Below are 23,164 nucleotides of genomic sequence, written 5' to 3'. Positions count from 1 at the left end.
TGGGCTTTCTCTGGTTGCTGAGAGCGGGGGCTACTCTTCCTTGCTGTGCTCGGGCTTCTCATTGCGGTGGCTTCTCTTGTTGTGGAGCATGGGCTCTAGGCACGTGGGCTTCAGTAGTTGCAGCGTGTGGGCTCAGTAGTTGTGGCTCGCGGGCTTAGTTGCTCCGTGGCATGTGGAATCTTCCCGGACCAGGGCTCGAACCCATGTCCCCTTCATTGGCAGGTGGATTCTTTTTTCGTTTTGCGGTACGCGGGCCTCTCACTGATGTGGCCTCTCCCTTTGCGGAGCACAGGCTCCGGATGCGCAGGCTCAGCGGCCATGGCTCACGGGCCCAGCCGCTCCGCGGCATGTGGGATCTTCCCGGACCAGGGCACGAACCCGTGTCCCCTGCATTGGCAGCCGGACTCTCAACCACTGCGCCACCAGGGAAGTCCTAAAGTGTTGTTTTTGCGTTTGAAAACTTATGTAAATGGTCTGTTTTATCAATATTTATACAATTTGTTTCATTTTTATGTTTGGAATTTATAGATTTAATAGAAATAGATTAACACTTGTATTCTACTGTGTGATCACACCAGAGTTTGTGAATTCCCTAGTCATGGTGTTTGAGATTGTTTTACATTTTTTACTGTTACAATCAAGGCTGCAGTAAAATCCTGATACATGTATGTCTGGCTGGGGACATAGGCATTTTTCTTGGATATTAACCTAGAAGCAGAATTGCTGGGTTAGTAAGAGACACATATCTGTAACTTTTTGAGGTGCTGCCAAATTGTTCTGTAAAGTGCCTGCAACAGTTGACATTTCTCCTGGAATGTGAGTTCTAGGTTCTCTGCATCCTCATGTCATCAGGCTTAATGTTTGCCAATCTAGTGAATGTGAGATCCACTCTGATGTTCACTAGTGAGTACCTCATTGTTCTAATTTTTGCTTTCCTGATATATAATGAGATTTAACATCTTTCTTTTGTTTATTGGCCTTTTGGATTCTTCTTCAGTGAACTGCCTCTCATTACCTTTGACCACTTTTCAGTGTGCTTTTTGTCCTTTTAAGTTGATTTGTAAGTGTTGTTTAATATATACATCTGTGCTGGAAATATCTTCTAGTCCTAGGCATATCTGACATTTTCCCTTTTTTTTTTAATCATATAGAATTTAAAATTTTAATGTGAGGTATAGTTTGGTTGGTTAGAACATGGATTCATATCCCAGTTCTATCCCTTCCTTGCTGTGTAACCTTGAGCTAATTTCTTAACATCTCTGTGCACAACTTCCCCCATCTGGAAAATGGAGACAATAGTACTACCTACCTCTTAGGGTTGTTGAGAAGACTGAATTAGTTAATAAATGTAAAACATTTTGAATACTTCTTGTATGTAGTAAATGACATATTTGTATTGTATGTGCTTTTGGGGGGTCTTGTTTAAGAGTGTTTCTTTAACCACAAAGGCAAAATATCTTTCTGTATTTTTTTCCCCAAAAGTTAAAATTTTGCTTTTTATATTTAGGCTTTAAGTCTATGGCATGAGTTAAAGATTACTACTATTATTTTTCAAAATGGGAAGGTAGTTGTGGAAGAGCTATTAATTAAAGACTGCTCTTTCCCTACTGATGTAGAATTCCATATCTCATCTAGCCCACACTGTTGGTTTGTTTAGATACTTGATTTTAATTACCAAACCATTATAATAAATTCTGATATTAGTTTGGGTTATTTTTAACTTCTTTAGTTCTTTTAGTTTTGTTTATGTATTTAATTTTACTAAATAAAAAAAATAAAACACATTCAAAAGCTATAGAGTCAGGCTCAGGTTTTGAAGAGCATGGTGAAAGCAATAACAAAGACAGAATTTGGGACAGTTAATTGTGACCACTGACAAAGGTTGATTTGCTACTAGGAGCATTTCTTATGCAGGGTGCTAATGACAGTGTATCCGGGCTGAGAAAAAGTGCAACAGACACAGGCCTGTCTCTTTAATCTTCTTAAAAATGTTCCTAGCTCTTTGATACATTTATTCTTCCATGTAACTTAATGGATCATTGTATAAATTTTTACCCAAAACCAAGAGACTTTGACTAGAAATACATGAAATTTGTAGGCTAAATTGGAGGTGAATTGATGCTCTATTATAACGAGTGTTCCCACCATGAACATGATAAATCGCTTCATTTAACTTAGGTCTTTTTCATGTTCTTCAATTCATTTCATAATTTTCTCCATGGATGTCTTGTAATACTTCTTTTAGATTTATTTATATGTACGTCATATTTTGGGGACCTGTTACAAATTGCTTTTAAGGAAATGCATGAAAAGATTTGGAGGTGCATCAGCATGCTGTTGATTTTGTATAGTGACCTTTCTGTGACCTTTTACACTGGAAATTCAGCTTTCTGGTGGTCTAGACATGCAAGGGTCTTAGTTCAACTTCCCGCTTGTGCCTGGTTTAACACCCAGGTCCTTCCCCTTTAGGGACTGTTCTGATCTGGGAATTCCTTCGCGCCCTCTCATGACCACACAGTGCCAGTTGTATGCTTGCCGTCTGACTTTCAGTTCTCCTTTCCTTTCTGGCCTGTGGGAGTTTCCCATAGTTTCTCTGCGTTCAGCTATATATATAAATATACATATAAATAAATGTATATTATTAAAAAATTTATTTATCTTTTTTATTAATTAATTAATTTATTTTTGGCTGCATTGGGTCTTTGTTGCTGCGTGTGGGCTTTCTCTAGTTGCGGTGAGCGAGGGCTACTCTTGGTTGCGGTGAGCAGGCTCTAGGTGCACGGGCTTCAGTAGTCGTGGCTCGAGAGGTCTAGAGCGCAGCCTCAGTAGTTGTGGCGCATGGGCTTAGTTGTTCCACAGCATGAGGGATCTTCCCAGACCAGGGTTGAAACCCATGTCCCCTGCATTGGCAAGTGGATTTTTAACCACTGCACCACCAGGGAAGTCCCTCAGCTAAGTATTTAAATAAAATGTTAAGTCTTCTTCAATATTTTAAAGTATGAGTAGCAGGAAGGACTCAGTTACGTGGGTAACTCAGTTGCCCAAGTTCTATGGTAGGATGAGTAATACTCCTCTCCCACCAAAGGTTCACATCCTCATCCTTAGAACCTGTGAATATGTGACCTTACATAGCAAAAGGGGCTTTGAAGATGTGAGTAAATTAAGCATCTTGAGATGGGCGATTATTCTGGGTTACCTGGGGGCCCTATATAATCACAAATCATAAGAGGGGATGTAAGTGGCTTATACTCAGAGAAAGTGATGTGCTTAGAGAAGCAGGTTGCAGTCTGAGAAATTTGAAGATACAACACAGCTGCCTTTGAAGATGGAGAAAGGGGATATACTGGCCAAGGAGGGCAAGTGGCTCCTAGAAGCTAGAAAAGGCAAAGAAATGGATTCTCCCCTAGAGCTTCCAGAAGGAATGAAGCCTTACTGACACGGTTATTTTAGCTTAGTAAGACCCATGTTGGACTTCTGACCTCCAGAATTACAAGAGAATACGTTTGTGGTGTTTTAAGCCACTAAGCTTGTGCTAATTTGTTAAAACGACAATAAGAAAGTGATACATCCTCTCAAACGTTTTTGAAGGAGAGGTGCCTAGTAACAGTGATGGGGATAGACTAAAAGTATATTAGAGACACAGCAGGGCGAACTTGGTGAGGAATACTGTTGAGTGAGAGGTACATAGAAGGGTTAACCTTTTTCTTCTCCTACCTAGAAAAAAAAATCAGAGCAAAGATACTTGTGAATGTTCTAGATAATGTTTTCAATAACAGCATAAAGCCTAGTCTGGAAGCTAGAATTTCTTATAGAAGTGACAAAGTGCCCTACCCCCCTTTTAGTTATAGACATTATTTTTCAAAGGGGAAAAGATTCTCATTATTAATAAGCCTGTAAGTTGGGTGGCTGAGAGAGCAGGGAGCAGTTTTCTCCTTTTGTTGAAATGCTGCTGTTGTAAATAAAGGATTTGGTTTGCTGGGAGGGTACTGACAAGGGCTACCTGAATAATTCACTCCAGCTACATGGTAGGGATTACGCTGATGGTAAAATATCAGGCAGCTTTCTGTAACATGCATTACTGACTTGTTCATCTCCAAATGCAAGAATTGTTTTGTGTGGGCTGCTGTGACAGATTACCACAAACGTGGTGGCTTAAAAACAGCAGAAAGGGGCTTCCCTGGTGGCGCAGTGGTTGAGAGTCCGCCTGCCGATGCAGGGGACACGGGTTCGTGCCCCTATCCCGGAAGATCCCACATGCCGCGCAGCGGCTGGGCCCGCGAGCCATGGCCGCGGAGCCTGTGTGTCCGGAGCCTGTGCTCCGCAACGGGAGAGGCCACAGCAGTGAGAGGCCCGCGTACAGCAAAAAAAAAAAAAACAGCAGAAAGCTATTCTAACAGTTCACGAGGCCAGAAGTTCACCGTCAAGTTGCTGACAGGGTTGCACTCCCTCTGAAGGCCCTAGGGGAGAATCTGTTCCTTGCCTCCTTGCCACTTTGCCTCTTCTGTCTTCTGGTGGCTGCCAGCGTTCCTTGCCTTGCGGTCACATCACCCTCTGCCTCTGTCTTTATATTGCTGTCTCCTCTCTCTGTCTCTACTCTCCCTCTGCCTCTCTCGTAAGGATACTTTTTTTTTTTTTTTTTTTTTTTTGCGGTACGTGGGCCTCTCACTGTTGTGGCCTCTCCCCTCGTGGAGCACAGGCTCCGGACGCGCAGGCCCAGCGGCCATGGCTCATGGGCTCAGCCGCTCCGCGGCATGTGGGATCTTCCCGGCCCGGGGCACGAACCCATGTCCCCTGAATTGACAGGTGGACTCTCAACCACTGCGCCACCAGGGAAGCCCATCATAAGGATACTTTTGATGACACTTAGAGGCTGTGTGATAATCCAGGATAAGCTTGTCCCTTTTAGACCCTTAATTGAGTCACATCTTTTGCCATGTGATATAGCATTCATTCTTTTGCTGTATATGGTAATATTCAGTTGGGGTCATTTTTCAGCCTACTATGTGTTCTGTTATGGTTCCTTTGCAGTCTTTGATGTGTTCTGTTTATCTGGATATTTTTGATTATTGTTCTCTACTCTGACCCACTTTGTAAAAATCTCTGACATAGCAATGATTTGTCCCATTGTAGTTTTTCATTCTCTCCTACATTGAATTCTAGAATGAAAGTCAGCAAGCTGCAGCCCATGGGCCACATCCATTCCATTGCCTATTATTGTACAGCCTGCCAACTAAGAGTGGTTTTACATTTTTAAACAGTTGAAAAAAAATCAAAGGAACATATTTTGTTCCACATGAAAATTATATGAATTTAAATTTCAGTATTTAGGGGTAGCTTGTCTCTGGCTTCCATGTGTAGTGGGCACCAACCATTTGTTGATGAATACTTAACTCGTAGTAAGAATTTCATTAATGTTGTTAAGGATTTGGTACAATTCCCAAAGGATTATTTAAAACTATGGGTTAGAAGAATTTTATGTGTCATATTATTCATGCTTCTGATCTTTTTGGCCCTAAGACTCAAAGAAATACAGAGTAAATGTCCTGCCCCTGAATTTAATTAAGTTAGTAAATAGTCATCACACCCAGGACTTGAAGCTTGCAAGTGTTGGTTAATTTTATATGTCACCTTGGCTGGGCTGTGATGCCAAGATGCTTTTTCAAGCATCAGTCTAGATGTTGCTCTGAAGGTATTTTTTATTTGTGATTAACATTTACACTCAGTTGAGTTTAAGTAATTATGGGCCTCATGTATGATATGAAATATGAAAACATTAAGGACAAAGACTACGTTTCCTAAAGGAGAAGGAATTCTGCCTCAAGACTGCATCACTGAAATCGTGTCAGAATTTCCAACCTGTCATCCGTCCTACACATTCTGGACTTGGTGGACCCCACAATTACATCAGCCAGTTCCTTCAAATAAATCTCCTCTCTCGGGCTTCCCTGGTGGTGCAGTGGTTGAGAGTCCGCCTGCCGATGCAGGGGACGTGGGTTCGTGCCCTGGTCCGGGAAGATCCCACATGCCGCGGAGCGGCTGGGCCCGTGAGCCATGGCCGCTGAGCCTGCGCGTCCGGAGCCTGTGCTCCGCAACGGGGGAGGCGACAACAGTGAGAGGCCCGCGTATCACAAAAAAACCAAAAAAAAAAAAAAAACCCACCAAAAACAAAAACAAATCTCCTCTCTCTCTCTCACTGTCTCTCAATATATATCCTACTGGTTCTGTTTCTCTGGAGAACCCTGACCGATACAGCAAGTTCCTCTGATGTGTTGAGGCTGTGGACCATCTTCAGTGTTTGTTGAATATGCTAAGCATCGCTCTCTCCCCTCACTGAGGTGAGGCCCCTCCGGCATTATCTTCCTCGCCTTCCTTGACACCTCCTTCAGGCTTCTGCCTTTTACACCTCGTGAAAGGAAATGTGTTATATTCGGGTATAACAAAGTCAGAAATAATCTCATTTGTGATGGGCCCAAGGACTTTTTCTCAATCCAAGATTGTTTGAAGTTGTGAGAAGACTGTGAGTTGATAAAAATCAGACAGAAGCAAATGGGTCTGCTGAGAAGAAGCAGTTGAGAAAATGAGGAGGACTAATTTCTGGGTAGCAGTATTTGTGAGAAGTTTTTCCTCTTCTTCTCCCTCTAAAAAGAAAAACTTCCTCTGTGTACTAATTCAATGGAGAACATCAAGTCCATATAACTCCATAACTTGTTCCTATCGCACTACAGACAGTTGCTTTCATTCTCAAGTTTTGCTACTTTATGATAAATGGATAAAAATACAAATAGCTGCTGTATTTGTCCATATTTAGCCATTTTACTTGTACGTCTATACATATAAGAAGTTTTACATACCAAGGCATTTAAAAATTGTGTCTGATAAACAATGATTACACTTATAAAAATTACACATTTGAGTAAAGAACCATTTGAGTGAGTGATGATTTATTTTGTATCTCAAAACAAAGTTTATTAGGCCTTGAAGTGGTGCTAGAAAGTTTATTTTACATACTTTGATTCCTCCCAACAAGGTATTAAGCTGTCAACTTGCTCCAGGAAATGGCTGACTCTCGATTGACTTGAAGATACTGTCTCTTTCCTGGTCCACCCTCCACCCCGGCCACCACCCCCATACCTATTTAAGCTGTATCTTCTATCAGTTGATTATAATCTTTATTTGGCATGCTATTTAAGTGTTATTTTAAAGAAGTAACTGTAACTTTGAGTTTTACAGGTAATGACTGATTGAAGCATGTGTTTTACCTCTTACACTTGATTTTGTTTGAAAAGAACATAAATTAAATGATTGGGATGTAAAATAATTTCTTCTTGCTCAGAATGCCATTTTTACTCTGAGTACCTAAAATCTCTTGTACTCTTTTCATCCTAAAAGTTTTAATAGTCTCTCTCTATGTTTGAATTCTCAGAATAGCCAGTGATATCTAAAGCAATTCATTTCATCAACAATACTGTGAGATATTTTGACTGTTCCAAAGGCGAGGTTCTGGGGATAGGTGATAGGTTCTGGGGATAAAGAGAAGTGAAAAGATGGGGTCTCTAAGTTGCTCCGAGACTCCTAGGAGAGACAGGCTTGGAAACAGAATGTTAATGTGTTGAAGGGAACAGTGGAACCATATTTGAAGAACAGAGATTGCTCAGAGAGTGGAGAGATGAATTTAGTTTGCTGGGGACTAGGAAGGCAGCACAGAGAAGGTTACAGTCCGGGGCTTTTTTTTTTTTTTTTTTTTTTTAGCGGTACGCAGGCCTCTCACTGCTGCGGCCTCTCCCATTGTGGAGCACAGGCTCCGGACGCGCAGGCTCAGCAGCCATGGCTCACGGGCCCAGCCGCTCCGCGGCATGTGGGATCCTCCCTGCCCGGGGCACAAACCCGTGTCCCCTGCATTGGCAGGCGGACTCTCAATCACTGAGCCACCAGGGAAGCCCCAGTCCGGGCCTTTGAAGGAAAGATATGTGATTTCCACGTGAAGAAACCTGTATGTCGGACTGAGATGTGTTGGTGTCTAAAAGTTTTACATACGCTATTATTTCAAAAGCTTAAGTAGAAATCGTTTAGGTTTAGTAAGCCAGATGGCCTCTGAGGCTCCATAATAATTTTATAGATTATTGTTTGTGTTTTAAAAACATGGCCAAGGATTAATATAACTTGTTAAGACAATACTATCTGTGAGATCATGTGTGTATTCTAGTATTGAGTGTTAGCAATCATTTGTAAGATACTAAGTAGGTGCCTGAAAAATGTTCTTGATATTAACACATAAATTGACGCTTTTCCCCTCTTTCTTCTCCCTCCCCCTCCCTCCCCCCATCACTGCCCTTTGTGGTTGTTTTTGCAGTTGGTTAGTCTCCTGCTGATTGGAATTGCAGCGTGGGGCATCGGCTTCGGGCTGATTTCCAGTCTCCGGGTGGTCGGTGTGGTCATCGCAGTGGGCATCTTCTTGTTCCTGATTGCATTAGTGGGGCTGATTGGAGCCGTGAAGCACCATCAGGTGTTGCTTTTTTTTGTATCCTTTTTTACAGGTGGGATTTATACTCCACTTGGGTTTGCTCTTATCTTACTGATTACTCCTGTGATAACTACAACTAGTTTAAAATAACCATTAGGAAATTAATTGCCAGAGAGCAACTCCTGGCAAGCACTATGTGTATTTGTCCAACCAACATTAGGAATATTTCTTAGGGTTAAGTTATTGTATGTTTACATATTCTCTCTCCTTTTCACATCATGACGAATGTATTCTGCAAGTTCAGTATCATCCTATTTATGTGTTGCAAATTCAGAGTTACATTGAACTGATTCAGTGACTTCTGTGTTCTTTCCAAGTCATTAATATTTGGTTGAGAATTTCACAATGATTTTTTTTAAGAGTTGATATTAAGAAAGCTTACATACATTTATCTCTACTTATTTCCTCTTTTATCTATGTAAGAATTTTTATTTTAATCTAAATGAAATTATAATAGATCAGCTTTTATTTATTTTTAATAGTTTATTGAAGTATAGTTGATTTACAATGTTGTGTTTAATTTCTGCAGTATAGCAAAGTGACTCAGTTATACATATATATTCTTTTCATATTCTTTTCCATTATGGTTTATCACAGGATATTGAATATAGTTCCCTGTGCTATACAGTAGGACCTTGTTGTTTATCCATCCTTTGTATAACGGTTTGCATCTGCTAATCCCAAACTCCCAATCCATCCCTCCCCACTCCCCTCCCCCTTGGCAACCTCAAGTCTTTTCTCTATAATAGATCAGCATTTAAATAATTATTGTTGTTAGTATTTTTCTATATAATTATATCTACAGTGTATTATCAAAATAAAAATTACATGTATTCTTCTTGCACTTTCTCTAAGTGCCATTTGTTCTGTTTTCTGGGTGACTTCCTTCTAGGGAGTTGTGAAGTTGTCAGTAACTCTGTTTTATGTTATTTTAAGAATTTCCAGAAATATCCTTAACTTTGATTCTCAGTACATGATTATTCTCTTACTTGTATTTATTGTCCAGTTTTCTGTATCATGTGCTTGCTTAGCCCTGAACCAGGAGCAACAGGTAAGCAAAGATTTTTTTCTTTCTACTTTATTATACCACATAGTACATGTAGGAAGAAAGGGGGAGGAATGATTGGAATATAAAATAATTTCTTCTTGTTCAGAATGCCATTTCACTCTACATAGCTGAAGTCTTTTGTTCCTCATGGCTTTAGTGGGGCTGCTTAGAGCCCTAAAACACCACGTGTTGCTATTTTCTGCATCCTTGAAGTAGGATTTTGCCCTCACTGGGTAAAAAGTGCTCCTGCTAATGGATATTCACCCAGTCTTTCCCTATTATTATGCAATGAAACATTTGCTCCGGAATGTTTGTGGTTTCATTCTGGCAATTATTCTCTTCAAACTCTAATTTGTTTGAAGAATATGGGTCTCTCTTTTGGGGCAATGGAAAATTTGTCTTGCTACACTCTGAAAACTAGGCCTTTGATCTAAGTGCTTCTTTTAAATCACATGTGAACGTGAAGACTTTTTATTTTGGGGATAGAAATCATGCCTTCTTTTTGTTACAGGTTGAAGTGTAACCCTTTGAAAAGTTTTATGCTCTTATAAAGAGTATTATATTAGATGCACTCAGTTTTAAGAGTTGCAGGCTCCAGCTTTATACATTTTATGCAGGGATGACACTTTTTTTTTTAAAGATTTTTTTTGATGTGGACCATTTTTAAAGTCTTTATTGAATTTGTTAAAATATTGCTTCTGTTTTATGTTTTGTTTTTTTGGCCACGAGGCATGTGGGATCTTAGCTCCCCGACCAGGGATTGAACCTGCACCCCCTGCCTTGGAAGGCAAAGTCTTAACCACTGGACCTCCAGGGAAGTCCTAGGGATGACACATTTTAATGTATGTTTAAATGCGTTTTCTAGGGTCAGCTTTTGGAAGTTGGTTGGAACAATACAGCAAGTGCTCGAAATGACATTCAGAGAAATTTAAACTGCTGTGGGTTTCGAAGTTTTAACCCAAATGACACCTGTCTGGCTGTAAGTACAAAGTATAAAATGTTTTTTGGAGATGTATTGCATACAGATGAATAATGGTTAACATGGAAGAAGTGGACTTTCTGATGCTGAATTGTACTTTTAAAGTGTTTCTTATATACCAGCATTACATTCCGTGTATAGTATTGTATCAATTGTCTGTTCTCAAATATCCATCCTGAGGATACTGAATATTCCAGGGCCCAGCCAGACACGGATGCTTTTGGTTCTTTGCCCCTAATTCCTTCCCAGTCACATCCTCCTAGAGCAAGTTGTGAAAGAGAAATAACAGCAGACCAGCAAGTAAATATCTTGGTTTGGAAGCCTATCAGGGTGGTAGGAGGGGAGTGGTCTGTACTAAATTGGGCTTCTCAACCAGCTAAACATCCCCAGGGTGGAGGACACAAGGAACCACCCTCTTTCCTCTCTCCCTTCTTCCCCATCACAACTTCATGCCCTTTCTCTCTGGGAGCTGAGCTAGCGATAGATTAATTAGAGCCATCCTGTTGCCCCAGGCCAGACCACTGACCTCCCAAGTCCAACCCAATCCCGTATGGGGATGGACTTGGAGCTTGGAGCTTGGCTCTCTTGGGAAGTTTACATGTGTTTATATTTTGGGGAAACTCCTATTACCCCCTCGCTGAGCCCTGAGCTGGACATCCCCTCGTTGTGTCCTCTTTTGTGGGTTATTAGTTTTCTATTGCTATATAATACATTATCACAATTTTAGTGGTTAAAACAACACCTGTTCATTGTCTTAGTTTCCCTAAGTCAGGAGCCTGCGTATAGCTTAGCTAGGTCCTCTGCTCATCAGGATCTCACCAGAATGAAGTCAAGGTATTGGCCAGGGCTACAATCTCATCTCAGGTTTGGGGTCTTCTACCAAGCTATTGTTGGTCGAATTCAGCTTCTGGTAGTTGTAGGACCGAAGTCCCATTTTCTTTCTGGTATCTCTAAGTTCCTAGATGCTGGTCAGATCTTAACTATACAGCCATCTCACAACGTGGCATCAAAGTCAGTGTGAAAATCTCTTCATTTTATTAAGACAGTGTCTTATGTAATGCAACATAAACATGGGAGTGACAATCTATCATATTCACAAATCCCATCCACTCTCAAGGGGTGGTTATTCAGGGCAGGTACCCTGGGGGTGGGAATCTTTGGAGCCATCTTACGATTTTGGACACTACTAAAGGACCATGGCTCCAAGTTGGATATGATATTCCAGACAATAATTTTTATGTGGGTGTTTTTTTTTAATCTGCTCATTATAAATGTACTTTGAAATAAAAGTTCTTTTTTGAAAATTGATACAGAGCTGTGCGAAGAGCAGCCACCAGTGCTCACCCTGTGCTCCAATAATAGGAAAATATGCAGGAGAAGTTTTGAGATTTGTTGGCGGCATTGGCCTCTTCTTCAGTTTTACAGAGGTATGTACAAATAACTCAATATCTTCCGTTCTTTGTCATAGAGATTCCTATTTTATAGGGCAAGAGGGCATGGCATTTTACCTTAGCATGGCACTTAACTTTTGGAATATATCAACGGATGTTTTCACTGGGAGCTAGTACTGTAATAGGAGGAGCTGTGGCTTGAAATCAGACCTCACAGATCTAGCACTAAGTTTATACAGGGTGAAGTGCTTGATCATTAAATTATGTAAAATTAAATGAAGATATTAGACTGGGTTATCTCTTGGGTCTCTTCTATTTCTAGAGTTGTATGATAAATTATAATTTTAGATATAATTTTGGAATAGGTAAGACATTCACATTGTTTAATATGTATATTAATATATATAGTAATGTGTAATATACACACATTTATATATAGGTATGCTTTGAAAAGTTGCCTTCCAACCCTATCACCACTCCCCTTTGTTCCTAGCCTTCTAAAACCTGTAGGTAATCATTGTTATTAATTTCTTACCTATATAACATATTTATGTTATATTAATATATTTACTATATTAATACATTTATATAAATGTCTAAGCAAAACCACACACATATTATTTTGATAATTTTTGAGGAATGCTAATTCCTCATTGTCTTTATTAAACACTCAATAACTCTGGACATTTTTGATGCATCTGAATTGGCAATATGTATTTAAATTAAAACTTTTTTCTTTAACTCATCAGTTCTACCTGCAGTGCTTTATTTCATGGAGGTAATTGTATAACTATGTAAAATGAATACACAAGAATGTTTATTGTTTATAACAGCAAACCTTTGGGCCAGCTCATGTTTGTCAATAATGAGCTGGTGAAATTAGAGTTTATTAGACAAGAGCAAATAGTTAAAAAATGCACTGTCTGGGTTGGAAACCTAGTTCTCCTGCTTTATTAACTGTGTGACCTTGGGCAAGTTCCTTAATCTTTCTGTGCTGCTGTTTCTTCGGCTTTGCAAACAGGGATAATAATGGAAAGCCCCTATTTCATAGAGTTGTTTTGATGCTTAAAGGAGTTAGTATATGTAAAAACTTGTAATATTTAGAAAAATGCCTGACATATGGCAAGTGCTGTGTGTGTTAGCTGTCATTTTGTAGACATGAGTAAATTATTGATGTACAAGTCCCCATATTATACCCCCTTAAAAAAAGTTGATGGGACCCCTGTGATGGCTGTGTTAATTGCCCATGTCACACCTGTTTTAAACAAAGAACAGCATGTGTAGAATAATGCTATTAAGTAAGATTGTACATATAACTGTGGAAGTATATGGTAGGCTATTGTAAGAATGAGCATTTATCTTTAAAAGGAAATCAGAAAAATCTTAAGTGTTTTATGTATTTGAAGTTTACCGTGTCATTTAATTTCTTGCACATTTGATTTCCCCATCAGTATGTCCCTATAATAAGTAATTTCATGGTCAACTTCCTTGTATATATATTTTTAATCTATACTCCCTAGTTTTTCTTTAGAGTATACCTCCGGAAGTAAAATATGACACATTCAGTATATGGGCATTTTAAAAGAGTTTGATAAATATTGCCAAATTGCCTTTTGGGGGAGATTCTACCAACTTTTGGTTCAAGCACTAATTCTCGATATTTTTATCTTACAAAATATTTGCCAATTTGATAGGTAAAAATAGTATTACAGTTCTGTTTGCTCTTTTGGAAATGTGACTAGTGAATTTGAAAATATTCATGTATTCATGTGTTTTTGGACCACTGGTATTACATCTTTTGTGAATTGCCCACCTACTTTCTGTCCTGATCAAGGACGTTTGGATAGCCTGTAACTCAGTCTATGCAAAAAAGGGGAGTTTTGTAAAAGAATAGGAGATGGGCCTCAGGGCCTAGAAGGTGTTTAGAAAAGAAACCTCAAGGCTGGGGCTCACTGGGTGCTTTTAGAAACCGAGGCACCCCAGAAAGTTGCCCACTCACCTTTTTTTTTCCTCCGTTCCCTTCCTGGCTCCCTCCTCCTCTCATCACTCACTCTACTTGGCTTCTTTGTCCTGCTTTCAATTTCTTTTGCATTTAGTTAAGTTTTTCATGATTTTTAAATAAAATTTATAGGTTTTACTTTTTATGTGGTTCAGTTTATTGCTTTTTGCCTATATGGTTTATCCAGTTGATTTTTATGTTTAGAAGGCCCTTTCTCATTTTGATTATATATGTTAAAAATGATTAAAGAAAGCAGTTTAGGTGATACAAACAAATTTTAACACTTCATGGACAGTCTTCTTTCAGAGAACTGCAAAATAAGGCCGAAGGCAAGGAGCTTTTATAGGATAAAGAATAAGGAAGGGAATAATAGAAAATATCTTATTGGCTGGGGCCACATAGTCAATCTTGTTTGGGGTGAGAAGGCCCAGAGTTGGCTTGGCCTTTGAGGATTGGCTGACTGAATATATTGCACTTCCGGTCAAGAGGAGCATTTACAGGGACACAAAGGTTACCCAAGTTTTGGTTTGCTGATGTGGCACCCTAGATAAGAGCAGCTTCATCTTGGGCCTAGAAATTTATTTCTCTCTGTATAATTAAATATAAAAATACAAAAAAATATATTTTTTGTTTTATTGAGGTATAATTGACAAATAAAATTGTAAGATATTTAAAGTGTATATCATGATGATTTGATATACATATACATTGTGAAAGGATTCCCCCTATCAAGTTAATTAACACATCCATCACCTCACATATTTACCTTTTTTTTTGGTGAAAATATTTAAGTTCTACTCTCTTAGCAAGAGAGTAGATTGTACAGTACAATACAGTATTTTGTACAATATTGTATTGTACAGTACAATTGTACAATACACTTATCAACTGTAGTCACTACGTTACACATTAGATCTTCTCATTTTGATTGTGTGTGTGTGACATGTATTGAATTTGTGTATATAATGTGTACATTACATATATATGTATAAAATGTATGATTAAGACAGCATATTATATATACATATATACATAGATGTTTGTGTATATTGTATATTCTAATTCAATTTCTTTTTCTCCCTTTGAGAATGAAAAATCCATACTTGGCTGTTATTATCAAACTGGAGATAAAGACCAAGCTTAGTGTTCACTTTTTTTTTTTTTTTTGGCCTCACCACATTTGCGGGATCTTAGTTCCCCGACCAGGGATTGAACCTGGGCCCCCTGCAGTGGAAGCGCGGAGTCCTAACCACTGGAATTCCTCCCAGAAATTCTCATTAGTATTCACTTTTCAAAAGAAGTTTTCACTGACATCCCTTCCTACTCTAAGCATATTTTCACTTCACTTTTTCTCAGGAAGGAGCCATCTTACTTCTGGGTTGGTCATGGCATTGATTCAAGAAAATTCATATACCATTTGAAAACAATCCTGTGCATTTTTCCTTTCTTTCTTTTAAAATAAAACATGGATTTAAAAGTAAAAAAAATTTGTCATAAAAATTTAAAAATATAGGTGGGAAAAAACCAGAATGAGCAATCTCCATACACTCCATTAGCCAGAGTCAGTAATGATCAGAATTTCGCCACATGGTTTCTTTTTTATATCTGGGATTTATTTTGAGAATTCAGTTCTTTTGAGCAGCTCCATTTTCTTCTCATCAGATCACACTGCCTTCAGCTATGCATATATTATTTTAAAAGGAGGTTATTTATTTATTTTTAGAGCAGTTTTAAGTTCACAGCCAAATTGAGAGGAAGGTCCAGAGATTTCCAGTATCTCCCTGCACCCACACAAGCATAGCCTCCCCGCTGTCACCATGACTCACCGGATGGTGCATTTGTCACAGCTGATGAAACTACATTGGCACATAATAACACACAAAGTCCATAACCTACATTAGGGTTCACTTTTGGTGTTGTACAGTCTATGAGTTTGGACAAATATCTCCATCATTATGGTATCATACAGAGTATGTTCACTACCCTAAAAATGCTCTCTCTGCTCTGCCTATTCATCCCTCCCAGCCCCCGCTGTCTTCTAAAATATTAATTATTGAAGAATATAAACTCATGGGTCTTAGATTTCTAAGGTGTTCTTTCATGGAGTCCTGCTCTGAATTTATACACCATGTCCTTTTGAAACCTAGCTAGAGATTTTTGTGTGTGTGTGTGTGTGGTACGCGGGCCTCTCACTGTTGTGGCCTTTCCTGTTGTGGAGCACAGGCTCCGGACGCGCAGGCTCAGCGGCCATGGCTCACGGGCCTAGCCGCTCCGCGGCATGTGGGATCCTCCCGGACCGGGGCACGAACCCGTGTCCCCTGCATCAGCAGGCGGACGCTCAGTCACTGCGCCACCAGGGAAGCCACTAGCTAGAGATTTTAACAGTAATTTATCCAACCTGATATTTTTTAGATAATGACTATTTTATAGGCTCTCTCACTTTTTAAATTTTTATTTTATTCAATATTTCACAGAATCAGCGATTCTCAGAGTTTGAAGGGATGAGACTAACTAGCTGATGATTTCCTGTCATAGATGAAATAGAAAGATTTCATTTGAACTATTTGTAATACATGAAAATAAATTTAAACCATCAAAGAAACATTGATTTAGAATCCCCCCAAAAAGTTATAACAATTAGTACATGTGCTTTGTAGAAAACTTAGAAAATACAGACAATTATGAAGCTGAAAGAGTAAATGTATCTACTAACTAAAATTACCTCCTCAGAAATCATCATTAATATTTTGTCATATTACCTTCTGCCCTTCTATATTTAGTAAATATAAATAACAAAGGACATGCTTTTTGCACGCTGTGTAGACATTTCATAGAACTGTACTCTGGTGATCTCTTGCATCCTGGGTGTAGGTTCTAGAGTCAGCAGAGTTTATGATCGGGTCAAAGTTATCCTTGAAAATCTTTAAATCATGAGCACCTTTGTAAGCTAAAAATCCAGTAATTATCTAACTTTAGTCTTTTTGCATTTTGGGCATGACCTTTTCATGCTCTCTCTGGGTGTGAGGAGATAGTGGTCCAGCAATGGGGCACAAGAAGAGGTTGTTTCGTTTCATCACAGCTTAATTGGAGGAATTCTGGTAAAACGTGACTCTAGATTATGAGTATTTTATTTACCCGATAGCTTTGTTTCCCCTAAGAACTGTAACTTACACCATCGGCATGTATGTATTCTGGGGTGATTATAAAAATATTTAACAAACTCAAAAATTCTAACCAGAAGTTCCCTGTGTGCCGGTATTTCTGAGGCAGGGTCAGGGAAATGATGCTCAGGCAGGCTCAGAGGTGTCAGAGAAGTAGCTGCTCGATAACAGGTGTGTAAGTATTTCAGTACTGTAATAACAAGCATGGCTGAAACAGTAGGTGGAATGTTGTTAGCTTGAGAATGGCCTGTAACACATCAGATTCTCATATAAAACAACATACGTAGTTAAGAGCTTGGATCCAAGATTTGAATCCTGGTTCTGGCACTCATGACCTGTGTAGCTATTATCCAGTTATTTAGCCTCTTGATGCCTCAGTTCCCTCACTGGTAAAATGAGGATAATGACAGTTCCTATCATATAGGGTTTTTGGTCAAATTATATGAATTTGTGAAAAGTGAAGAATAGAGCCAGTCACAAAGTACTCTTCATAGGTTTAAGTAAATTCCTTTCCCCTAACCCCCGTCCTACAGACACCAAACCAGACTTTCCACTTCCTTAAATTAGACTTATGTTTCCTTGATTCAACACAAAGCATAGTTCCATCAGCCCTTACATGTTATAATAAACATTGCCAGTCATGAGTTTTATAGTAACTCAGAAATTAGTATTGTGGTAAATGGAGAAAATTTTAGATTTACCATAACTCTTTACACGTAGTTTCAAGAGCTAATGAGTGTAATTATGAAGTCAAATGAACAAAATTTAGATTAAAAGTTGGCACAGGTCTGAAATGGGAACTATAATTTGAAATTCATTTTGTTCCATTAAAATTTTGCATCTTATTCAGTCTAAGAATTTTTGATTATTTTAAATAAATCAACTGTGAGGTAGCAGAACCAGAATGAACACATTTCTCAATTTAAAAAAATGTCAGGTTATATTGGTTAACTCGTTAGTGAAAGTGGTGTGAGAAATGGCATGATAACTACTTATTACTTTTCTAAAATTATACGTCCCCCTCCCTTGAAGAGGTAGGAATTATGACATTTTTTATGATCTGTGTTGGAAAATGTATTTATTGTAGGATTTTTGTTATTGCTTAATTTTTGCCAAACTCTGTTTCTGAATTAGCAAAATCTATGATATTTTAGCTATTAAGACAATTTAGTCTTAATACCTAACTTGTATCACTTTCCTATTGCCACTCTAACAAGTAATCACAAATGTAGTAGCTTAAAGCAACACAAATTTATCGTCTTATACTTCTGGAGGTCAGAAGCTTAAAATGGAGACTCATTCTGGAGGCTCTAGAGGAAACCTGTTTTCTTGCCTTTTCTAGCTTCTAGAGGCTGCCTGCACCCCTTGGCTCGATTTTGGCTTGACTTTTCTTCATCTTCAAAGCCAGCAGTGTTGCATCTTCTCTCTCTGAATCTGCTTCCCAGTGCTTCTGTCATGACATCACCTTTTGGCTGTATCTCTGATTTTTGTCCTTCCTGCTTCCCTCTTTTAAGGACTCCTGTGATTACGTCACAGAGCCCACCCAGATAATCTCCCTGTCTCATGAGCTTTAACTCAGTCATGTCTGCAATGTCCCTGTAACCACGTAAGGTTGCATATTTGCAGATTCTGGGGATAATGGTGTGGACAACCTTGGAAGGCCATTATTCAGCCTACCACAATGTTCCTATTACTTATTCTTAGGACCTCTAATTTGGGTTACATACTACATTCTTTTTTTTTTTTTTTGCGGTACGCTGGCCTCTCACTGTTGTGGCCTCTCCCATTGTGGAGCACAGGCTCTGGACATGCAGGCTCAGCGGCCATGGCTCACGGGCCCAGCCGCTCCGCGGCATGTGGGATCTTCCCGGACCAGGGCACGAACCCGCGTCCCCTGCATCAGCAGGCGGACTTTCAACCACTGGGCCACCAGGGAAGCCCCATACTACATTTTAAAAAGAAATCTCTTCCTCTTTGAACAAATAATACAGAGTGCGTCAGAGGTTCCAGATTATTTTGCTGATAAACTGAATAAATACACACAACTGTTACTTTCTCTTTCTTCTTTTCTTTTTCCCATTCCAGATCCTGGGTGTTTGGCTGACCTACAGATACAGGAACCAGAAAGATCCTCGTGCTAATCCTAGTGCGTTCCTTTGATGAGAAAACAAGAAAAATCTTTCATATTCTGATCTTGTACATTTCCTCTAACTTTAAGTTATGCTAATTTGCCTGTTTAAGGAAACAGTATATGAAAAATTGCATAATTGACAGTGAATTATATATTTTTATGTTTCTCTAAATGTTCTTCTTTTTCCATTGCTGAAAAAATCTGAAACTTGTGGTCTCCTCTGAACCTCAGTGGTACCTTGTAAGCTACTGTTTTTCACAGTGTCTGGCACTGTCCACTGTGGCCTTTCTTAGCATTTTTACCTGCAGAAAAACTTTGTATGGCGCTATTGTGTTGATCATATTGTGAATCTAAATGTACATCTCACTGGAATAATTAATTGTATGTGGCACTGTGCTGTGTAGATAGTTCCCACTGGAAAAAAGAGTTGAAGTTTATTAAAGCCAGAACGTATGAGATTCTATTCTGTTAAGTTCAGTAAGGGAAATCTAAATTCCCCAGTTATTTTGTCCTTTTAGGAAAGATGTTGTGGTGAAAATTGTTAACATAAAAGTGATAATTTAGTTCTAGTAGTCTTTCTGATTACACTCATGTACTCTAGAAATAGCTAGGTCTTTAGGAAAGTGTGGTTTAGTTTTTGATTTTTACAGGTAAGTGCAAAGGAGAAATGGTTTCATGAATGTTCTAATGTGTAACATTTGCCTTCAGCCTTCAAAATGAAATGAGTTTGAGAAATTCAGAAAGTATATCTATATAATCTTGATATTCTTTTATAATAATTTGAAGTCCAAAAGACAGCCTTTTTAATCAAGTTACTATTAATGCATTGGCCCACATAGCAAAAAGATATTTCACTATCTTACAAATTCTAAATACCTTTTCTGTGAAATTTCTCTGTATTGTCACAGCAACTCATCAAATCCAAGTGTATTTGAATGTGATCTCCCATAATTTGGAATTTAAATAGTATTGTGGTTCTGTATATTATGTTAAAAAATTAAGTATGGAAACCCTTTCTTCGTCTATGAATGTTTGAATTAAAAGAAAGTAATGGAAGGATTGATAAATGAATTAAGTGAAGTGGAATGCTTCTCTTTTTTGCTTTGGGTTCCCTTTGACTGACCTAGAGCTGAGTGTTGCTATTTCAGTGTATAATCCAGCCGTGGAATTAACTTCCAGCACCAGTAGTCATCCCAGAATCTTTTCTTGAAATGTTTCAGTGTCTAATAATTTCTCCATAGCAAAAATTGTTTTTTAAAAGAGAAGTCGCTCATTTTGGGGGGGAAAATATGTAAGTTCTTTCCTGTTACTGAAAATCACTAATTTCCTGTCATGTTTTATGAAGTATATGGTATTTCATTAGTAATTGTTTTGATGGCTTTTAGACCAAGAAAGAGGATAAATAGTTAATCTATAGAATTTTAGAGCATTTTGAGGGTGGGTCACTTACATGCCTCTGGAAGACTGGCTCATCTTTCAAGAAAACTAAATTCCCTTGGTACAATTCCCATGCTGTTGTAGGGGAAGAAAAATAATTCTTTCTCTGTTCTTCTGAGTTCTTGGCTGAGACCCCATGTAGTAAATGACAGATAACAAGAGAAACAACAGAAATTTATTAACATGTATACCTCATGTATACATAGGAAATATCCAGAAAAACTGATTAACTCCTCGAGATGGCTCAAGCCATCATCTTAAATACCATCTTCAGCTAAAGGCAAAAGAAAGGTGTGTGTGTATGGGAGGGGGGCTCTCAGGAAGCCAGTTATGGGAGGTTACTAGGAAAGACACAGTAAATAAGGATAAGATTTGTTAGCAGTTTTAAGCCAGTGCCATTGATAAAAGAGTTTCTTGTGATTTGGAATCATCCTTTTCTTCCTGGTACAGAGAAGGAGACACCTTTACAAATGGAGATTTAAGTGTAAATTTACCTTACAGAAGAGTAAATTTCTACTCTGTTTTCAGAGCTTCTCCTGTCTGTTATTTCTCAAAAATAATCAACTCAAAATAATCTTAATGCTGAAGAGGCATATTGTGGGGTGGTGTATTCTGCTCTCCTTCAATTTCATATTGAGCTCTGGGCGACCGTAAGTGTTGCCACTTGTACCGTAAGATGAGATTGTAAGTGACACATGAAAGAAGTGAGATTTTTGGATTCCGTCTTCCTTTAAGGCATTTTGTATTTTCCCTGTTTGCTTTGTTGCATTTTGAAGTTTCCATGAAGTTCTGGAATCTCCTACTAGAATACTTTTCTTTCTTTTTCTTTTTTTTTTAAGTAAAGCACCTGCTCTGTCTCTAGCCACTAGTGTCCTGGATTTCTTTCTCTCTCTCTCTTTTTTTTTTTTTTAAATTAATTAATTTATTTATTTTTTGGCTGTGTTGGGTCTTCGTTTCTGTGCGAGGGCTTTCTCTAGTTGCAGCAAGCGGGGACCACTCTTCATCATGGTGCGCGGACCTCTCACTATCGCGGCCTCTCTTGTTGTGGAGCACAGGCTCCGGATGCTCAGGCTCAGTAGTTGTGGCTCACGGGCCTAGCTGCTCCGTGGCATGTGGCATGTGGGATCTTCCCAGACCAGGGCCCGAACCCGTGTCTCCTGCATTGGCTGGCAGATTCTCAACCACTGCGCCACCAGGGAAGCCCTAGAATACTTTTCTTGGTGTGAATGACTTTATGTGGGAAGGGCTGTTCCAGAGAGAACCAACCCATAGCCTTGGTTTGTGCTCTAATTGCAATGGCCTTATTTAGGTCACCCTAGTTACAGACCAGGGACTGAGAAGCAAGAATCTTTAGGACTACTAAAGTCTGAATACTGTCCCGAGTTCCGAATGGCTGCTGTTGAGCCTGCCGAGGTCAGGCTGATCCCAGAATGACAGGAGGGCCACTGCCTCTTGTGCACAAAATGTTGCCACAAACACATTTTGTGACCTCAGAGGAGGGTATGTTTCAAATCAGGGTCTGTCCTGGAGCGGTAACAAATGTCCGTAAGGCCAACTCAAGACTCCAGAGCTTCTTTCTTCTAAACCTAGCATTTATTAAAAAGCAGACAAACAAAAAACCTATTTAAAAAAATTCTTTTGTTCTCTGTGGACTTATTTCATTTAGAGAAATGTTTCTCAGAACATTCACCCAGTCAGCCTTGATGTTAATGTTGAAATTTTAGAAAATATAAGGCTAATACAAAGGGGGAAAAAAGTTAGGTTATAAATTCTAGAAATCCAAGCTCATATAGCTTAAATTCATTTCAGCTACTGTGTTATCTAAGCGCCAGTGAGTTTGTGAAAACCAGTTATGCATGTTCAACTTAAGTAATATGCTGCTGAATGGAACCTTTCAGAAGAAAAAGAAACCAGAAGAGTGGCTTTTAGTTCTTAGTTTCTTCAGCCAAAACCCTCCTCCCACAGCTTTTCTAAATATTTGTTTAACCCTGTTTAAGTTTTTTCATCCTTTTGAAAATGCACTGACTAAATATATGAAACTGTTTCACCATTTAGCTGGTACTGAGGAAGTTAGAATCATGTTTTTACATAGTATTTTCTAAGGGAAAACCACTTTTGGGCATCATGATTATACAAATAGGATCATTCACATGTCAGTTGTTTTATTGCAGATGACAGTAAGGTTAAACCAAGTTGTCCAGGTTTCTGGATAAGTGAAGGGATTTGTGTAAAGTTGTTCTGCACTTGGTATGTTTGGATCTAGCAGTTAACTTTTACACCAGGCTCTCTATGTCAGATGCAATTACAAGGTGGGTTTTCAATGAATGTTTTCTAAAGAATTTTAAAGGGGCAGTGCCCTTCACCCCACACCTCCACCTGACTCCAGAGGGAGAGGGAGGGAGAAAGGGAAAGAGAAAAGAGACCACAGCTTTTCATGTTGAAGTTTATCTGGAATGTCATGATCACAATTGTAGTCATTGAAATGACTCTTTTTTTT

At 38.9% G+C, this 23,164-nt stretch overlaps 1 protein-coding gene across 1 annotated transcript in view; it reads left to right on the top strand.

Annotated features, from left to right (window-relative positions):
* Positions 1–20,301, top strand: part of TSPAN13 (tetraspanin 13) — a 34,908-nt gene extending 14,607 nt beyond the window's left edge. The window contains exons 2-6 of the mRNA XM_081244652.1: positions 8,351–8,518; positions 9,492–9,572; positions 10,435–10,548; positions 11,862–11,975; positions 19,185–20,301. Of these exons, the coding sequence (XP_081100778.1) occupies positions 8,351–8,518; positions 9,492–9,572; positions 10,435–10,548; positions 11,862–11,975; positions 19,185–19,259 (552 nt within the window). The 3' untranslated portion in view covers positions 19,260–20,301. The remainder of the gene's footprint in view (positions 1–8,350; positions 8,519–9,491; positions 9,573–10,434; positions 10,549–11,861; positions 11,976–19,184) is intronic.
* Positions 20,302–23,164: the final 2,863 nt, after the last annotated feature.

The sequence above is a fragment of the Mesoplodon bidens genome (assembly GCF_964165515.1).
Source record: "Mesoplodon bidens genome assembly, chromosome: 9".
In the NCBI taxonomy this organism is placed as follows: domain Eukaryota; kingdom Metazoa; phylum Chordata; class Mammalia; order Artiodactyla; family Ziphiidae; genus Mesoplodon; species Mesoplodon bidens.
Note: the sequence above shows the minus strand (reverse complement) of the source record. Positions and strands in the feature narration are given on the sequence as shown.